The sequence below is a fragment of the Dendronephthya gigantea genome, unplaced genomic scaffold, assembly GCF_004324835.1.
Source record: "Dendronephthya gigantea isolate DGI-Jeju-01 unplaced genomic scaffold, DenGig_1.0 000102F, whole genome shotgun sequence".
In the NCBI taxonomy this organism is placed as follows: Eukaryota; Metazoa; Cnidaria; class Anthozoa; order Malacalcyonacea; family Nephtheidae; genus Dendronephthya; species Dendronephthya gigantea.
In genome coordinates, this window is record NW_021163112.1 from 404607 (window position 1) to 424181 (window position 19575).

Consider the following 19575-nt stretch of genomic DNA (forward strand, 5'->3'; position numbering starts at 1 on the left):
CAAGAGAGTTGTAAGAGTGTTATTTAATTTTGACTTATCCACCGTTTAAGCTAAACGGGCTTGATACAACCGGCCCCTGGCCATGTATTCAATGGCATAATGAGCCTTTCACTGAATGTTCTCTTTTATACTGCATCCACAACGACATTGAAAAGGAATGGGTTGTGATACTCCGATATCGTTGAAAAATTATCGGCAGACTATCACTAAAGTTAGTTTTAATATATTAAATACCTATAAAACCCTTATTGAATTAATTATGTCCTACGATAAGTATTTATCACGAAAAGTTTGAACATCAAATCATTACTATTCCGCCCAATCATTTGTTATGTTATTCTGAATGAAATGTATAAATCAAGTGCAAATGTGATTTATGATTTGGAGTGCATGTATATAATTTAGGTTGGATCTATGATTTATGATTAGTGACTTGGAAGAAAAATGCATGCCAATTTAATTGACTAGAATACTTAAAAAACATTCATGTACTTTGATACGTAACTAACGTAAGCCCCAGAGAAAACAGTATGTTCAAGTCTTCAGAATTCCTTGAGATGTGTGTCTTGCTGGAAGATTTTATTTGGACGATAGAAACTATTGTGCCACTTTATTTAATTTGTATGCCGTACATAAACATCACGTTTCATGAAGTTTGCCCTGGAGTTCTGCAATTTGACCCTGAAAAAACCCCAGAAATTGTTTTACATAGAACACACTGGATATATAGCAATCATGAATTGATGAACCTTCAGAGACCCAAATGAACAATTGATGCATCATACGAACTTCAGGAAGAGTCTCTATAGTTGTGTTTTAAGGATTAGAGCTTTAGTTTGCATTAGGTCTCGAATCAATCTTTAAATCGTGCATTGAAAACGGCGCCTGTAAGGTAGCGTGATGGTGCACTGCCTTTACACACAGTTTACCTGTGTTTTTTGACAAGACTTCAAAGATATTTCGGGTATGATTCCTTGATATTGTTATTAATTGGCAAATTACAGTATATAGCTTATAACTCGGTGTAGTTTTACAACGAGGTTTTGAATAAGCTTCAACATATTTCGCTTAAGGTTTTTTGCATTGCTGAACAGCTGTTCGTTTAACTGCAGCAGTAGTAAAAACAGAAGTAATGAAGTAATGATATCTAGATTTTCATTACCTCAGGATTTGTGTACAACCGGCTTTTAAAGACTGACTCACGCGAGTTTCTGACAGTTTTGTAATATACATTACTTTTGCAATATACATTACAACGAAATATTGTCCTAATTGGATAGCAGCGAAAATTATTTTTAGCTTTACAAGTCGTGTTATTCTGCACGACTTTACCATAACTTTTACTGAACCGATCCGACAATCAAACGATCCGACAAAACAAAAATCCATTCTTATCCCTTGCTGTACCCCTATGCACCAATCATTAGTCACGTTACCTCTTGTTCTTTACATCTGTTCTTGTAATGTTCCAGTTCCGTTTCAATTTCACTCATTTCTTCCTTTAGGCGATGTATTTTCTCGTCCATTTCAATTTTCACGGACAAAACGATTCCTAGAAATGCAGGAATTGTTACTACATCACAACTACAGTGAAACAAGTAGGGTTTGGTTGACAGGCGTACAGGATGAGACAAACTTGCAGGAGAAAATTAATCACCTTATAGAATGTGGGATTTCAACAAAGTTTTAACCCGTTGTTTTACAGTTGTCATTTCATAAAACAATGATTCTCTGTACTTGGGTTGTTGCTTGAATTTCGAAAAGCGAGAAAATACACAAGCGACGTTTCGTGTATTCTCCTGTTTTTTGAAATCCTCGCAATATTCCGCCTGCATGGATCACACGAACTCAGGGACGTAGTCAGGGGGGAGGAATCTTGGGAGCCGCGGCTCCCCTCCTTTGAAAAATTTATTGCTAATATATACCTAGTTTGAAATGAATGAATTTAATTAAGAAGAATCTACTCAGTTTTTCAAGTATATGTTTTATTTAGTTTTATTCCGTCCGGGCTGAAACTCAGTGTTTACTGTTGTTGTCATGTAAGACAAGTTGAAACTCTAGCCTCACGCCTCCCCCCTGTTTAAGGTCAGGCTACGTCGCTGCACGAACCTTCACGAGAAACAATTTGGATTTCATTAAGAATTTCCCAAAAATTCGCAGAGATCGAGTTACATTTCAAGACATACCGTTGACAATTCGCACAACTCGCCAGAGTCGAAGCAGAACCAGAAGTCCGACGGCGTCCCATGCATCCATATTGCCACTAAATACGAAATACAAGCGTTTTATGAATTGATATACTCCTGTATCACTCGCTTGCAACACGTTGATTGGTTCACGCATGAGCTCACTGCAGAATTTAACGCTATCTTACGGCAAACGTTTTCACTCGTCAGCGGCAAATACAGGAGGCCTTCAAACTCTCAGGATATTAAAAATAAAACAAAACGGAGCGCTAGTGGCTCTGGTTGATAGAGGAAACTGCGGCCTATGCAATATGTTTTATTGTCAAAGCTGTTTGGCAGTGCTCTAAATTAACTTGAGCATTAAGGGCCCACACAGACGATAAATTTTTCCTTGACAAGTTTTCTTGCCAAGATACACGTAAACCTTCCTACTCTGTCGTACACAGGAAACCTTTTTTCGGGTTTAAGGCTTGCATGACTAAACAGTGCCTAGCTCCAGTTACTCGATTTCAGTTGTTTTTTGCATATATACGTATACGATTCACGCTCATTTTGGCATTCCACCTCGTTTAATGCAAGACACGCACATATATGACGTATAATGCGATTGCAAATCTATGCAGCCGACAGTATTTACTTTGTCTAAAGCCAGATGATCTTACAAAGTTCAGTCAAACCATGACGTTTCGTACCTGTACGCTATGTCCAAGGAGAAAGACACGATCACGACAATAGCATCAAAAACCTGAAACACAAGCAATAGAATTGCACAATTAGAATAATTTATGTGGTGCTACCCGGTATACGTTACACACAATATATTGACATGGCACAGCTAAAATTTGCACCTAATTTTATCCGCGCTCGGCCTTTGTATATTGGTAGCCTTGACACCAATAAAATTGATCAGGGCACGAATCTTACATTGAGTGTATTGTTATATGTTCAGTGAATGATCACGCTAGTCTGGTCAAACAAACAATACTCAACTAACCTCCAACTTGTGATGGAAAAAATCCAAACCAAAAGCGTACAATTTCACAACAATCTTAAAGAAAAAAATGAAACCTGGAAGTTTAGTTTAACTGACGAAAATCGAATAAACATTCTTATTGTGGAGGACAACAAACTTAGGGAGAACAGCTGCTTTGGCAGTGAAAATATCGAACTCAAAAAGCTCGCCAGCAAACAACATTAATGATTTGGCGCGGAAATAACTCGGGTGATAATGCAATCTTGTCTGTGTAGGCAGAGCAAAATGTTTTGAGCTGTTGCGCCATGCGCTGTATGAGCTTAGAAGTATGCTGAACATGCTTGCCGGTAACTGGGAGGATCTTTTAACGATCGAGATGTACATCTGCATAAGCTTTTTCCTCTGTGTTGGCAAAGCGAGTATAAAACTTTCCCCTTTTGGGGGAGAATAGGAAGTTGAGATAGGGAACATTCAATGTGCTACCTGGTTACTCTGTTTGAATTTTGTTTGATCCAGGCTGCACTGTATACCCACCTCAATCAAAAACAGTCCCAAAATGACAATACTTGTGTAATGAAGTATTTCAATAGCAAGATGATCATGATGCACTAAAATAAACAATTATGATATTAACATCGAATAGAGAAACGAACCAGAAAAGACACACCTTTGATGTTATCTGTCACACCGGCGATTGCCTCATACGGACTTACTACTTACTGTCCGCCATGTTTTGGCATTGGCGTCAATCAAACGTTAATTGAGGAGGACTATATTTATATATTCTGCTATGCCTGGGATAGAAAACAATTTCACTTTCAAAAGAAGCCAGTCGTAACAGAACATATGAATATGGTCCCCCTCAATTAACGTTCGATTGACGAACATGTCAGCTTTGGGACGTAGAATCAAAGAATTTTACTATTAAACCCGACTGTAATAAATAAAACTGTTTCTTTTGGGATGTAACAGGAATATTTTCGTCGGTTTATAAATATATTTCGAAAGGGAAAATAAGCAACTTCCTTTGACAAGTCTCACGTGAATACCCCATATGAGGATGTGCCACGCCAATTATTATGCTATTTATTCGCCATTTTCACGTCTTTCACATTCATCTTTGACGTTTCCGTCCTGAAGCTAAGCCCGTCTACTCCTTTTGTTTCGAAATCTTAGCTGACTTTCAGAGAGGGATTAAATTTCAAAGATTACGCGCATCAAAAATAAAAAAATTCTCACGTTATTATATTACGTATCCTCGGAGAAACAGGCCGCTGACGGTTTTTGAAAGTCGGCTCAATATTTTCGCGCCTTAAAATTTGTCCATTTCTCCTTTCCTTGCAGTTATGAGGAAGAAAGCGAAGAAAATATCGTAAAATCTTGCTAAAACTGTGTTAAATAATCCTTTTTTTGTTTCTAAACATTAGTGAAAGTATTTTTTACATCTGTGGCTGTGAAAAGAGAATTTTTACACACCGTTTTAACAACCAAACTTCGAACAGATTTGTGAAAGGACAAACTTCGAATATTTACAGCTGTGTGGACGCCGGATATAATTTCTACTTTGAAAAAGGTAACAAAATGCATACAAATTCTTGAGTCGTGTTTTTTTTCTTTATTTAGAATTTATTTTTCTTTATTTCTGATCACCCAACCGCCTAAAAACTCCGTGAAAGGTATGTTGTTATCTTAAGTTTTGTTGAACATTTTACACATAGGACAGAATACATAGCTGATAGCTTTGATTATGTATAAGACATCTAGCTTTGATCATATATCTATATATTAAATATTGTGGGGCATTTTCTTTCTACACGAAAACGTAAAACACGATAGGAAATGCAAACTTAGGAGAATTGAAAGCAATTGTGTGAATCGAAAAAAACTGAGATTTAGTAAAGCATATGAATCTCATAGAATTTTAAATCCCACTTGGAAGTAAGATAATAAATAAAAGTAAATAATATGCACAAAAAAATTAATATGAATTTGAAGTATTAATATCTACCTCCCCTGATGACTTCAATGTCCATTAATAACTGGACCAACACTATGAGAAAATCCAGTGCAACCAGACCAATGATTACCATTTGAAATCTGTGACTATGTAGTTTCTTTCGCAATGCATTGCGGTCCTTTAGTAGCCTGCATCTGTTTGTATATATAAAATTATAATGGTATAATTTAGGAAAGGAAGCTGGCCAGGCTAGGTTATTTAACTGCTGGCATTTAAACATATATTTTTAATTCCTATTGTATGTGATGGAACATTGGCATAATAAATTAAATATGTATTCTGAACAGCCTCACAACCCAGACTTACTATACTGACTATATATAGGGATAGTAGGATTAGCAGGAATAAGGTAAGTGATATTTTCTACTTGAGTATTCAAATAACATTCACATAGATAATCACAAAATGAAATTGAATGCACAGTGTGTGCACATTTTCTTCTATAAGTAAAAGAATCAGAATCTTTGTGTAGACACATATCATATCCAATTAACCTGTTTGAACATATGAAATGGATCTGATTCCATATCATATCTGATTACCCGATTTGAAGATATAAAATTGGATAATCTGATTCCTTATAATGTCTGATTAACCAATTTGAAGAGATGAAATTGGATAATCGGATTCCATATCATATCTGATGAACCGATTTGAAGATATGAAATTAGATAATCTGATTCAATATCATATCTGATTAACCTATTTGAAGATATGAAATGGATATTCTGACTCCAAAACTTTATGATATTGAATGTTTTTATGTAATCACAACGACTATTTCCAAATGAGAATAAACATCCAGAATTTTTGTAGAGAATTCTGGTATCTTGGGTCGCAAAAAGCATCAAATTGCACTGTAAGGTCTACTGGGATAAACAACCTTTTATTGAAATGAAACTGACACAGGAAGTTAGGTTTTAAAATATCAAAAGATATCCTGAAGCTTGTAGGCTCATTATATTATTGCTTTATCAACTTTATTAGACTTATTACTAATGGTACAGATAATATGATGAAGGTTATACCCATTGGGTTTGTTAATTGAATTTACTCTTTAGGGTTTTCAAAATAGTGCAAATGCATCAATTTGTAAGCAAGAGGGAGTGAAAATATATAGATTAGAGGGAAAAAATTATTTGGTAATGGCAGGCAATGGCAGGCTCGTTTTGTCAAGAGGAGACAGGGGGTAGCTGTATATAAACACTTGTTGAACTTGATCGTTAAACTTGCGCAGCTTCGTCTGTCCTTGTACAGTATACAAGATCATGGGCTGTGATTTTAAAACAGCACTTTTTACCGTGATCTTTAAAATATATACAGTACTCCTTAGGAATTATCACGAACTATCGGAAATGAACGTTTTTGCAATTAATTCGGCCATTGCACTGAGCATATAAAAGCGATTAAAGTCTAAATATACCGTAAAGCTTTAAATGCCCGGAAATACGAAATGCCATATTCAAAACTTGTTTGTTCGAAACCCCTTATTACAGGATAAAACGCTTTACCTTGTGTAATCAATTAGAACGACTCACTTAAAACGTAGCTACTAAAACGACATATACAGGCCTATACGGGTCATTGTACTACAATACAATAATAATACTCAAAGTATAAAATTACTAAACTCTTACTTTACGTCAGGTCCATCCTCATCGTCCGTCAAGACCATTTCGTCCGCTTTCATTTTGATCTGTACTTGCTTTTTTTCGTCTTTAGCCACCGCGTTTACAATGCCATCCTCCGTTCGATCAATTTCTTTATTACCAATGTAATTAGTGGTGTCGCTATTTTCCATTATTTCATCTGCGATCGATCTCTGGTTAATATTACGTTTATCTGTCAATACTGTCAATGACTGTTGAGATTCCTTAACACGTATGGAAAATATCCTTAAAATTCCTCTAAATTGGTTCATGAAATTTTTTTGTCATTTTCTGCCCAATAACATCGTCTGTTAGTCGGCGGGCAAAAGGCCTTGGCTTAAAACGGCAAGGAATTTGTAACTTCGTAAGGCATTTTATCTATCCACGCCGCATAATTTTTGAGATGAAACCTTTGTCAACCTTTCATCATAAAAATGTTAAGTCGAATTGCGGATCATTACAGTCTAGAGGGATATAAACATAAAACAAGGTTGAAAAACATGAAAGAAAGTTAAGAAACCCATGTACTTTTAGATTCTTCACTTTTTCAACCTAGCAAATAAAAAATCACAGGTTCATAGGACATACAGTCAAAATCAAAGATGAAAGAACAGTGAAACCAAAAATGCGTACAAGACTTCTTGCCCCTTGGAACACCTCTGTTATTAGACTGAATATCCTAAAATACAAAATACAAAATGTCAACTTGGATTACCAGCTGCAACAATGTAACTATTCAAGTGTGAAACATATCTTTCTTGCCACATGCCGACTTATAATCTTGACCATTTCGCCACCTGCTTTCACACTTTTCGGTCACTTTTTCGATCATATTTTTGAGCAAATGACCAGCCTTTGTTAAAATCTGAAAACCACACTTTTTGAGGCATTGAATTGTATAATTGTCTTCGAAAATAGGTACATATGATACTGAATGCAATTTTAATTTGCCTTTTACAATTACTATACTAAAGGCGGTGTTACACTATGCAACTTCTTTGGAAACTTCTAAAATTATAATTCTAAAATTATAATTGCATCGCAAGTTGCAAGGAAGTTGCAGGGTCAGGTGGTGGTGCATAGCCGTTCTTAGTTGGTGGAATTATTTGTCTGGTTGACTCCGTTCACCAACGAGAAGAACATGTGATTCAAACAGTTACCATGAATCATGCATTGGATTTTAATCTAATAATTGCAATCTAATAATTACAATAAACATCTTCATCCCAAGTTTCCTAGGTTTAAATGATTGGTTTCAAACTTACCTATATAACACTTCCTATTACCTATAATCTAAAAAAATCGTTTAAATCTTTGCATACATTCTTAGTTCTTGAAGAAAGTTCTTAAATTCATGCATGAATCAGTACCATTTACTAGCTGTAATCATCCATGCACCATGTCCATGTGACTTGTGGACACGGATGTTTCAGTTCAATGCACTTCGCGCAAAGTTCTTCGAGGTGTTCTGGAGTTGGCTTTCGGTTTATGGAGGCTGTTTTGTGATGGTAAAATTGATGTTTCCTCCAAGAACGCTGCTTGAGTGGGTAACATTTAATAACCAATCCGCTTTCCTCGTAGCAGTCGTAACAGCCTTGCCACTTTCCGATCCAACTTCGACCATTTCGCCACCGATTGTCACATTTGGTGCAATAATATTCCCCATAACATGGCTGTCTACCAGCATACGGCTCAAATGTAACCACCAAAGCTCCTTTGTTAACTGGTTTAAAATTGGCGTACTTCCCCTCACGATTTTTTAAAAATTCTTCAACCTTGGGTCGAATACGTTGGCGCTCTTTTACTTTAGAGTGGTGTCCAGAACCGACGATGATTTCAAGCCACGGTTCTCCATCTTCTTTGGCCTTCTTCATGTCATACTTATGTATTCTTTCGCTCAATTTTCTATGGCAATAGTAAAAGAGGTATGGGTTTTCAAGAAAACAACACACAAAACGGTTCAGAATTTCTGAAATCGAGTCAAATGATCAATGAAAGGAATGTGTGAGTTCCTCAACCTATGTACAGTATATTAGGTCCAGACGAACAGATGTGCACTCGAATCTTGGGATGTTGATAAATAGACCTTATACGTAATGACGTATCAAGCCGTGACGCCTGCAGGGAATTCAGGTTTTAGTAGTCACGACAAAAATCAAACTCAGAAATTTCCCGCGGTGACTACTGAGACCAGAATTCCCTGCAGGTGTCACGGCTTGTACGTCATTACGCATAAGGTCTATTGAGATGTTGATAAATGGAATATTGACTGAACCAAATAACTCCTTCTATTCAGTCAATCAAATATTCAATAATAATAGCAATACTTATTTATATATATTCCACTTATTCAAATAAGAAACCATCCTATACTCGCTAGTATATATTTGAGTATTGTACAAATAATAATAAATGTACTGTACCTTATAGCCTCGTTTCCATGATCCCGTTCTTCATTAATTTTCCTTCCTATCTCAATCAAGCTCATGCGACCTCTGAAACAAAGCTGCCGTTCATATTCCCGGAGTTTCTTCTCATCAACAACCAACAATCCATGAAGATCAATCTCACTCTGACCACGTTCAGCATTAAAGAATTGAAAAAACTCTTCACATGCTTCATTGTGATATTTTCTCATAAGTTTAGCGTAGTTTTCTTTGATTTGGCTGCAAAAACGAGGGCGATTTTTGTCGATACATTCCCCATCTTCGATTCTTTTATAATTCCTCTTTGCCCTTTCTTTCCAATCTTCTCGATACGTGTCCAAATCAAAGGCTTCGTTACGATACCGGATAGCTCTGAGCAGATGCAGCAATATATCTCGAAATTTCTGTACCACGTTTTTAATCTGATCGAGTGAAGCGATGTTTACAAAGTTATTATTCTCTACTTCGTGTAGGATTTCGTCTATCGGGAGTTCAATAACTGTACAACGTTCAACATCACAATCCTCATCATTACTATAATCATCACCATTACCATAATCATCACCATCATAATCATCCAAATTTTCAGCACCATTGGTGTCATTATCGTAATAGTCGTCATCACAGCTATCATCATAATCATCATCACAAATATCATTGTTTTCTTGTTTGGATTCCTTTGTACCATCACCATAAACATCAATCTCATCATCAATATTTTCCTCAACTTCGGGATCTTCATACATGTCGCAAACTCTCTTGATATTGTTTAGATGACAATAATCTTCCCCAATAATATCTTTCCTCGTAACCCCGTAGCAAAAAATCGTTAAAAACTCTGTCACGCAGTTATTATCATCATCGTACTTCTCAAAAACCTCAAATGTAGGCAGATCTAAAGGCTTTTCAATTTTAACGCCATTCACGAAACACCAAAATTCAGGGTTTAGATCATCTTTTGCAAGATTCTTCAATGGAACAACAATTTCGTAAGTCCCACTTTTATATGCAGAAGAGGAAACCTTTACGTTCTTTACCTCAGTGTTATGATATTTCACTTTGATACAATCGTGTTGTATCTTTGTATCGTAATCACAATCAGCAGCGTCCTTCAGCCTCAAACGACATCGGAAGGATTTGTCTTCGGGAAACACAGGTTGATCGTCCATATCTTCATATTCAGGTATCCAATTGACCGAAGAACGTCTGCCATCTAAAGGAGCATCTTGAACAGTGATCGAGAACGAAGTACCCGGGAGAATTTCACCATCTTCATCAGATAAACAAAGCTCATACTTTCCTGTTTTGTTTAAGGAGAAATGAATAGTTGATTTGTCGCATTCCATTGATTTTCGTGCAATCTGCAGTGCATCAGGGCCATTTTGCCTCACAAGTTCTGGAACGTTTGATGAATCAGATAAGCTCGATACGTCATTACCAAAACGATCAAACAAGCCTATTGTTGAAATCAATCTTTCTCTTCTAAAGGCAGTCTTCTTCACAGCAATGAGCTCCCAATGGACATCGTTCAGATCAGGATTAACTAACATGCTTAACTTCTTTGAACTGCCGTCCTCGTCGTAGATTACCAGTTCTCTTCTACCAGCTTTTGTTAATGACAGAAAAATGTAAAACACAACATTCGATTTGTGTCGGACTAATTCGAAGTTCATGGCCTCGTTGTCTTCATCCAGATCTGAAATTTCACACTTGAGATTGCAATCATGAACTGAGTCAGCAGTTAAAGGGCATCCAAATACGTCAAGCAGAGTCATTTGTAGCGTAATTTGTTCGCCAACCACGCAAGGCTTTAGAACAGGGAATTCCGATCCAGCAAAGTACAAAGGTGCATCGCCGACTTTGACTTGAATTTCTTCCAAATGAACAACCTCACGTGGATTACTTCTGTTTTTGAGAGTTATCGACAAATTACATTCCCCTGCCTCGTCAATCTTTACTTGTACTTGAAAATTTTCATTTTTAATTTTCGCGTCTTTGTATTCTATTGCTACCTCCTCTGCGCCATCGTTAGTCAACTCTAAACCAATTTTGTAACGGTTACTTTGTTCTCGTGCAGGATTGTCGTAGGAATCAACCAGTGTTGCTTCAATGGTCGACCACTGATTTCTGTACATCACTTTCGAATCCGCACAAAAATTCTCATCAACAGCTCCATTTGTTGTGTATTTCACGTGTTTTAGATAACGCGGAGTCGAAGGAAAAACTTCGACATCAACGTCTTTACATCTGGACAGCTGGACAGAACCAGGATTCAGGATCAATTTGACTTCTCTACGACCAGCTTTCTTAAAACAAACTGTGACATCAAATCTTATACACTCAGGAATATCGATCTTTTTTACGTTTACTGGCTCTTGATGTCGTTCCAACACTGTTTTGAGCGGCGATATTTGTGCAGTTATGTCGCATGTATCTTTGGAGTCTGGATGAACTGGTTTGCCAAACACGTCGTATAACTTTACCTGGAATACACAACTTTCGCCAGCCGTGCATTGAACAGGGATATCAGTGAGGTTCTCGAGGGTTAAGAAGGGTGAACAAAGTGGACAAAGGACATCGACGAGCATTTGGTACGTGCAACTGGATTCTTCCTTTCCAGCTAATCTCGTATCGACCATTCGGATAATCATTTGGTTTTCCCCGATTTGCTCTGGAGAAAAGTTTGCAAAAATTTTGCCACCTCTCATTTCCCATTCTAACCGGTGAACAACATCATTTCCACAGTACTCTATCGTAACATCATAATTCTTCTCATCCTTGATTTCCTCAATGAGATTTCCATACCCGTCAACAACTTCAAATTTTAGCAACGACTCGACGCGATAATACAACGTGCCTGTTTCCTTTAGTCTTTGTCTCCTGTCCACGGGTTCCTGGGAACGGCTAACTTCCACATTTGTAATCCGTTTTGGCGAAGAGGGAGCTACGCCGACGTATATTTCTTTATCTAAGAAAAGATGGTTATGCATTAGCACTTGCTGACTTGGTTTTTGTTGTTTTTTTAAGAGGCAAGCGGTTTCCAAATAACTAGAAATTGGAATTTCTTAAAGTTGTTGAACAAACTTAAAGTTGCAATCTTGCATTCGATATACACTAACAGAGAGGTTTTTTAAGACCAAACAAGAAATTAAAATGTGAAATGTTCAGACACTGTTAAGAGCATCGTAAAGGTGTGAAAGTTAAATCAAACAACAAGTTGCTTAGCATCGCATTGCTAGGCTTGGAACCCAATGAACGGATGGCTTCACATAAAAAAGTCATAAACAGGTTCTGCTTACATTGTGAGTGAGTGCGCCGTTCCATTGATTCTCCTCCATTCCTGTCAGTCATAACCAATCTTCTTCTACCAGATTTTGTCAGAAGGACAGAAAAGCGAATTACCATGCCCGATTTCTTTTTTATTACTTCGAAATCGATGGCTTCATTAGCTTCTTCATTTCCACTCAGCTTTACAGGAGAGTCTGTGGGACTGCAACAGCTTGTCGAGTTTGCAGGCAAGGGACAACCGAACACATCAAACGGGTGAATTTGTAGTTGAATCCGTGTACCAGCGACGCAAAATTTCGGGTAATGGATTTTTGATCCGGCGAGGTAAAGTGGTGCGTCGTTGACTTTTATCACAACATCTTCCAAACGAACGACTTCAAGTGGATCACTCTTTTTTGCCAGAGTTATTGAAAGATTGTGTTTTCCTGCCTGATTAATCTTCACCAGCACTCGGAGTTTTTCATTTTGGATTTTCGCATCCTTGTACTCAGCTTTCATCTCCTCTTCAGTATCGCTGGTCAACACAAAACTAATATCGTAGTCGATGCTCTGTTCCCCAACAACATTGTCGAACGAATCAACTAGGGTAGCTTCCAAGATTGACCATTGATTCCTGTACATCACTGTAAGATCTGCAGAAAAACTCTCGTCAACTGCACCATTTGTTGTAAAACTTACATGGTTTAAACGATATGGAAAGGAAGGAAAAACTTTGACATCAATGTCTCTATAACTGGTCTTCGATCTGCATGTCGCCCTTAATCTTACTTTTCTAAGACCAGTTTTTTTGAAACCAACTGCAACGTCAAATCTACATTCTGGTACTTCGATCTTTCTTGTTTTGACTTGCTCTTGACGTTGTCCTCTCGACTCTGTTTCAGAACAAATTATTTGCGCATTTATATCACAAATATCTTCTGAATCTGGATGCACAGGTCTCCCAAAAACGTCGTATATCGTTACCTCGAAGGTGCATTCTTCGCCAGCAATGCATTGTTTACGAACGCCATCCACGTACCTTAAGGTTCGAGAGCGCGAACAGGCTGGATAATGGATGTCGACGGGAATTTCAAAGACATAACTCGATCCGTTCTTTGAATTTAATCCCTTACCAACAATTCTGACAATCATCTGGTTTTCCCCAATTTGCTTTGGTAGGAAGAAAGAAGTCACTATACCATTCTTCATTTCCCATTCCAACGGATCCGAGCGGATGTTGTCACAGTGCCTCACCGTCATCTCATATTGCATAAGTTGTTGGATTATGTTTCCAAACCTATCAACAACTTCAAATCCCAGGCATGATTTAATTCCATAGAAAGCACTATGTGACGTGTGCCTTAATTTTGGTCTATCTTCCTCGTCCTTGAACTTCTCACAGTGGACGACTTGAACATCGCGCAAACCTTCTGGAGACGAGGGTAGTATGTCGATGCATATATTCTGATCTAATGAAGAAGAAGAAATCATTTCTAAAATTAGTATTTTTATGCATTACTAATGCAATCTCGATTGTGATTGGCTAAAAACCTACAGATAATTCTCAATGCCTTGCCACCTACACGACATTGAAAATTATCCGTAGGTGACGTAATTTTTTGCCGCTAGTTTGTTGTCAATAATGGCGCAGGCTTCCTCTCTAAAAAGGAAATACATAATAAAACAATTATTGAATTCGGTTTTCGCATGATATCGAGAATTATCAAGCCTCAGTTTGCGTTATCCGCCTCAGCTTCGCTTCGGCGAATAATGCAAACTTCGGCTTGATAATTCTCGATATCACACTCAACCTCATCCAATAATTGTTAATTATTGACTCAGATTATTACAATGAATTCTTCTAAACCCTAAATTTAATCAATCTTCAAAATATCCGGAAAACCGGACAAACCTTTGGCGTACTTTGAAAAATCCATGATACTTTTTAAGCAAGACTGAAATTTCCCAGTTTTCACAGGAACATGCGAAATATGAGCAATTTCAAATCAAGTAGCCTACCCATTGTTATGATCTAAGAGCAGAACCGATTTGAGAAGCCATTACTGCATACCTTTAAGGCTTTATAATTGTCTCGGATTTGAACAAAACGAATATTAAAATGGTGTTTAGCCTTATGCAAGGTCGTGATCCTTCTGCGATTCTGACAAGGCATGAGACGTATATTACTCAATAATCTTGCAATAACAACCCAATCTTAACCATCATCCATACAAGCCGACAGGCGTATAAAGGGTAATCAGATTGCAGGGACAATGAGAATACCCTTGAGGCCTTTTAAATAGATAAAGTGCTATATAACATATAAACACTACGGACCACTATCAATCTTCTCTAACCTCGTTTGGAATCAGCTCTAGAGACACGATTAGCAATCGCAAGACACCAATTTGTGTAAAGATCGCAGCTGTGTTTATACAGCAGCTGCAGAGAACTATTTAGAATTGTTCAATTCAGACTGCAGTGATGCTCGCTGGACTTTCTCTATCGCGCTAGGAGAGGTTGCAGAAATGTATTTACCTTCAATAATGTACCATTTTCCAAGGTCTAGCTTCACAATGGCTTTCCCAGCACGACGACAAACGCAGTAAACCTTTAGTTGTCGGAAACTCGCTTCTTCGATCTGAAATGTACAGTCTCGACCTGCTACTTCCGTGTTGTTACGACGGTACGAAATAGCAATTTTATTCTCGTGGTAGTTAGTAAACTTCGAAGTAGAATTAGTCAACTGGATACTACAGAGTAGTAAACGTTCGCCACACGTCACTGTTCGTGTTTGTTGCCAAACCCGAGCTTTGTCTGCGGCGAAGCTACAAACCCATGTTAACGCAGCTTCCATTTTGCCGTAGACAAAGACAAAACAATATTCGAAGATGAATAATATATTTGCCCGCAAGGCGAAACCCATGACAGGTAACCCGAAACTGCATGGGGTAAAAGGGTTAAAAAATGATATCACTTGACTGTAAATGTTCCAGGAGGAATAATAACTCACGATGAACTTTTCTCAAAATTTACAGATGAATTCTAGGAATGATTTCCCATTTTAACAGCATGCTAATTGCAGATAGTTTCAAGCAAAAGCATTTTTGATCTGCAATTGCATAAAAAGTTACGCGATCATCGGGCGTGCTTGAGATCGTTTAATAAAGAAAATTAAGAATTTATTGATTAAAATTCCACCCATATATTTATTTACAAAATAAATTGTTTCTGGCACAAAAGTATGCAGCAAATTTTATGTAAGTTTATAAAGATTATATAAAAAAGCCAGTGATAATGTATAATTAATTTTATTTGTTTTCTGATTCGAATAACATTTTCCAGCAAGAAATGTGATGCATTGTGTTCAACAAGAATACTCGGAAACTGAAACTTTCAAAACAATGTAGATCAAAAAGTTGTAATTTGATTCTTACAAGACAAAATAAGCTGCAGAAAACTTTTTTTACAAAACATTGTGAAAACAAAGCCATGTAAAAACTCATCACAAAAAATCTTCATATTTATCAGGTAGGTACTCGAGGCCCTGTTACACTGTGCAATTTTTCTTGAAACTTGCAATGAAATTCTACTTTAAAGCGATGTAAATTAGCGAAGAGTCTTCAAAATATAAGTGTAAAAAACGTCAATGGAGTGCAATAAACAGAAATGTTCAGTGAATTGTAATAAAACCTGGAGCGTTAACTTGACCGCAATCTCTGAAGCCAAATTTGAAGGTAGTTTTTCTGTTTGAGACAGATGCAGAGAGTAATCTAGGAATGTCTAGAACTATGTAAAATGCAATCATCTGCTAATTTCATTTTTTATCTTCAACCAAGTATTACGCTGAATTATAGTTCGCGTTCCATGTTTTATTACAGTTTCCTGCAAAAGTTCGGTAGTTGCCAAATTTACATCTCTCAAAACAAGAATTGCATTGCCCGTGTTGTGTAACGGGGCCTTTACTGTCACAAGCGGCTTTTTAGTTTGGTTTTATACCACAATGCATCGTGATTGTTTGAAAACGTTATCGCCATACAACTAATGACAGGATTAATAATGCAAGATAAAAGCTACAAATAGCAGATGAAAAGTCTAATTTTAAGTCCAGTTCAAAAATTGTTATACCTTCACTGGCACACCTCTGTTGATTGGCCTATCACGTATGTCAGGGACAGAGGCGCCGAAATAACGGTGGCAGCGGAGCAATACCATACACTTACTTTTCCTACCGGCATATTATTTCTATGATGCATAATCGTCTTTGCATTGAAACTATCCTATCGAAAACGCATTAAACTGTGTATTTAAACGTCTGTGTGCATTCATATCTTAAGGCATCCCAAAATAAAAGTGCTGTTTTGTTAAATCCTGCACCCATAGCCCTAAATTTCTCGCCTCTGGTCGGGCCAGACGTACGTTTGAGGCATTCAGCTTACTAAGCATACAATCAAGGAGGTTCTCTAACAATATTTCTAATCTAACCAAAGGCTAAAAGTATAGTTATAATTCCTCGCTAACAATTTAGCCAATAAAAGTTATTGATAAAGTCATTTAAAGAGATACGAAAGCAGTCAAACTGCTAATTTTATGCATTTTAAGTGTTTAAGTACTGCATGGAGTTGCATGCAACGGTTTTGATTTCTGAATTGCCTGGTTTATATTGATACACAAATGATTGCATTGAGAATTGTTAATGCATTATGTATTATGTAGGGTAGCAAAATTTTAAAAATTCTGAAAGCTTTCGACAAATTAACAGGATATAGTGTTAATTTATTATTGAAGTAACGAAAAGTATTCAATAATTGAAAAGTAAACAAACTTGGAATTTAAATACGCTGCATTTAGAAAGTGCAGGTCTTCGAACGTTAAAGCTTGCTCAAGAAATACAATACAGAAATACTGTTCAACATTAAGTTGACAATTTTCTTATGTCCTGCGAGGAGAACTTATTTTGCTTAATCGGGTTTTATCACTACTGGCTTTTTATCACAAATGTTGGCTATTATCAAATTCCATGTACTTTCAATCCTGGAATAAGGAATGCTGCTGTTTTAAGTTCATTTAAGTATGTTTCATTTTCGTCATTTCTTATCTCAGGCAAGCCGATGATCTTCAAGTTGCGCAGTTTCGGTAATACGACGGTCAATGCTGCTGCAGCTGCTTGGTTAATTTTAGAGAGGTTAAGAAATAGTTTCCTTAAAAAAATCAATTTTCCTAACTCAGTAAACAGATGCTTTTCATCACATCCGTTGTCGAAGAAAGTGTATAGGAAGTTTAGACTTTCCAACAGCTGTAGCGATTGGAACGCGTTAGCCAAAGCTTTTGCGGCAGATTGAGTGATATCAACAAATGATAAAAAAAGTTTCTTTAAACTTGTCAACTGTCCTACTGTAGAAAATAGTTGTTCTTCACATCCATCGTCATATTTAACGAACGCCAATTTTAGAGTCTTCAGTAAATGCAATAACGGTAACGCTTTAGCTGCAGCTTTAGTACCAGCTTGGGTGAATTTTACTCTACAGAGATGAAGAGTATTCAAGTATTTCAATGACCCGAGTGTACTAAACAATTCTTGTACCTCACTTCGGTTATCAAATTTAATCCCTCCCAGCGCTAGTTTTGTCAACAACTGCTGTGATCCTAACGCGTGTTCCAACGCTTCAATGACATCAGGTTGGTCGATTTCAGTGCAGTAAAGATCAAGTCTTTTTAAAAATTGAAATGTGTTTCCTATAGCATAAAAGAAAAATTTAGCAGAACCATCATCAAATCCCTCAACTTGAAACACTAATTCTTCCAAACGCTTCATTGATCGGAATGAAATGTCTACTGCATCCTCCATTTGAATATGAATATTTCTGAACTCAAGTTTCTTTAAACATGTCAATGTTGCTAATGCAGAAAATAGTTCCTTATCTCTGTCAAATAAGGTGACATATATAATTTTTCCAAAAACTGCAGCGATTTTAACGTATTAGGTAAAATTTCTGCTTCAGCTCGTGTAATTTTCTTTGTCCATAAAACAAGTTCTTTTAAACATTTTAATTCCCCTATTGCAGCGAAAAGCTGTTTGTTTCTTCTGGCATCATAATTGGTATAGACATATAATATCAGCTTTTCCAATAAATGTAGTGATGCTAACGCTTGGGGAGAGATTTTCATGTCAACTCCGGTGATCAAATTCAGCTCCTTTAAATGTTTCAATTTTTTTAGAGCAGCAAAAAAATGTTTGGGATTTTTTAATGTCATTTGGGCTATCGTTATCCTTTGCAATAACTGCGTTGATTGTAGTACATCACTCGAAACCTCTTTATTCCCAGAATAACCCTTGATATCCTTTAAACTAAGTGTATTTAGGTATTTCAACTTCCCTATTGCTTCAAACAATTGGTCTTGATTCAGTTCAAGATGTATGTGAGACAACTTTATATTCTCTAACAATTGTAATGATGGCAGAACCTCAATGAAAGCTTTTGCACCAAGTGTGCCAATTTTGAACCTCTTTAAAGTAAGTTCCCTTAAATATTTCAATGTTCCAACTGCAGTGAAAAATTTTTCTTGATTTTCGAAGTCAACGCCGTCAAAGTTTATCTTCTCCAACAATTGTAGTGATGGTAACACTTCAGCTAAAGATTTTGCACCAAATGTACCAACCTTGAGCTTCTTTAAAGTAAGTTCTCTTAAATACTTTAATTTGCCTACTGCAGCGAAGAATTGTTTTTGATTTTTAAAAACAATGCCATCCAACGTTACCTTCTCTAACAGCTGTAGGGAAGGTAGCACCTTAGCTAAAGCGTTTTCACCATTTGGACTAACCCAAATCGTCTTTAAACTGAATTCCTTTAAATGTTTCAGCTCTCTGATTTCGCGTATATTTAAATCTTCATTCACAAGAACTTGAGAAAACTCTAATTCTTCCAACAGGGAAAAACTCGGTGTGTCGAAAAGAGTATTGAAATCGAGAGCATTTGTGGACATTCCACGGAGATGAAGCTTCCTCAAGTACCTCAACTTATTTATCGCCTTGAATATCTTTTCATAATTCCCATCC

At 36.9% G+C, this 19575-nt stretch overlaps 2 protein-coding genes across 2 annotated transcripts; both read right to left on the reverse strand.

The window, feature by feature from the left end:
• Positions 1 to 46: 46 nt before the first annotated feature.
• On the reverse strand, positions 47 to 7137 carry LOC114534532 (voltage-gated hydrogen channel 1-like). The gene is made up of 8 exons (XM_028555993.1): positions 6814 to 7137; positions 5168 to 5310; positions 3694 to 3767; positions 3181 to 3234; positions 2879 to 2931; positions 2187 to 2263; positions 1437 to 1552; positions 47 to 681 (listed from the first exon to the last, which is right to left on the reverse strand). Exons 1-8 carry the CDS (start codon positions 7095 to 7097, stop codon positions 640 to 642), a joined length of 843 nt encoding a protein of 280 aa, XP_028411794.1. The 5' UTR covers positions 7098 to 7137; the 3' UTR covers positions 47 to 639.
• Positions 7138 to 7718: 581 nt separating this feature from the next.
• On the reverse strand, positions 7719 to 15392 carry LOC114534526. The gene is made up of 4 exons (XM_028555988.1): positions 15057 to 15392; positions 12551 to 13987; positions 9249 to 12219; positions 7719 to 8730 (listed from the first exon to the last, which is right to left on the reverse strand). The coding sequence occupies exons 1-4, from the start codon at positions 15373 to 15375 to the stop codon at positions 8202 to 8204; spliced, it is 5256 nt and encodes a 1751-aa protein (XP_028411789.1). The 5' UTR covers positions 15376 to 15392; the 3' UTR covers positions 7719 to 8201.
• Between the last annotated feature and the right edge of the window lie 4183 nt (positions 15393 to 19575).

Excerpts from the sequence above, each read along its gene's own strand:
- LOC114534532 (XM_028555993.1), bottom strand. The coding sequence starts at position 7,097 with ATGAACCAATTTAGAGGAATTTTAAGGATATTTTCCATACGTGTTAAG. Across the intron at positions 2,264-2,878 it reads TCCTTGGACATAGCGTACAG|TGGCAATATGGATGCATGGG; the intron begins GTACGAAACGTC and ends TTTCGTATTTAG. Across the intron at positions 682-1,436 it reads ACAGATGTAAAGAACAAGAG|GGTCAAATTGCAGAACTCCA; the intron begins GTAACGTGACTA and ends GGGTTTTTTCAG.
- LOC114534526 (XM_028555988.1), bottom strand. The coding sequence starts at position 15,375 with ATGGAAGCTGCGTTAACATGGGTTTGTAGCTTCGCCGCAGACAAAGCT. Across the intron at positions 13,988-15,056 it reads AAAATGGTACATTATTGAAG|ATCAGAATATATGCATCGAC; the intron begins GTAAATACATTT and ends CTTCTTCATTAG. Across the intron at positions 12,220-12,550 it reads ACGGCGCACTCACTCACAAT|ATAAAGAAATATACGTCGGC; the intron begins GTAAGCAGAACC and ends ATCTTTTCTTAG.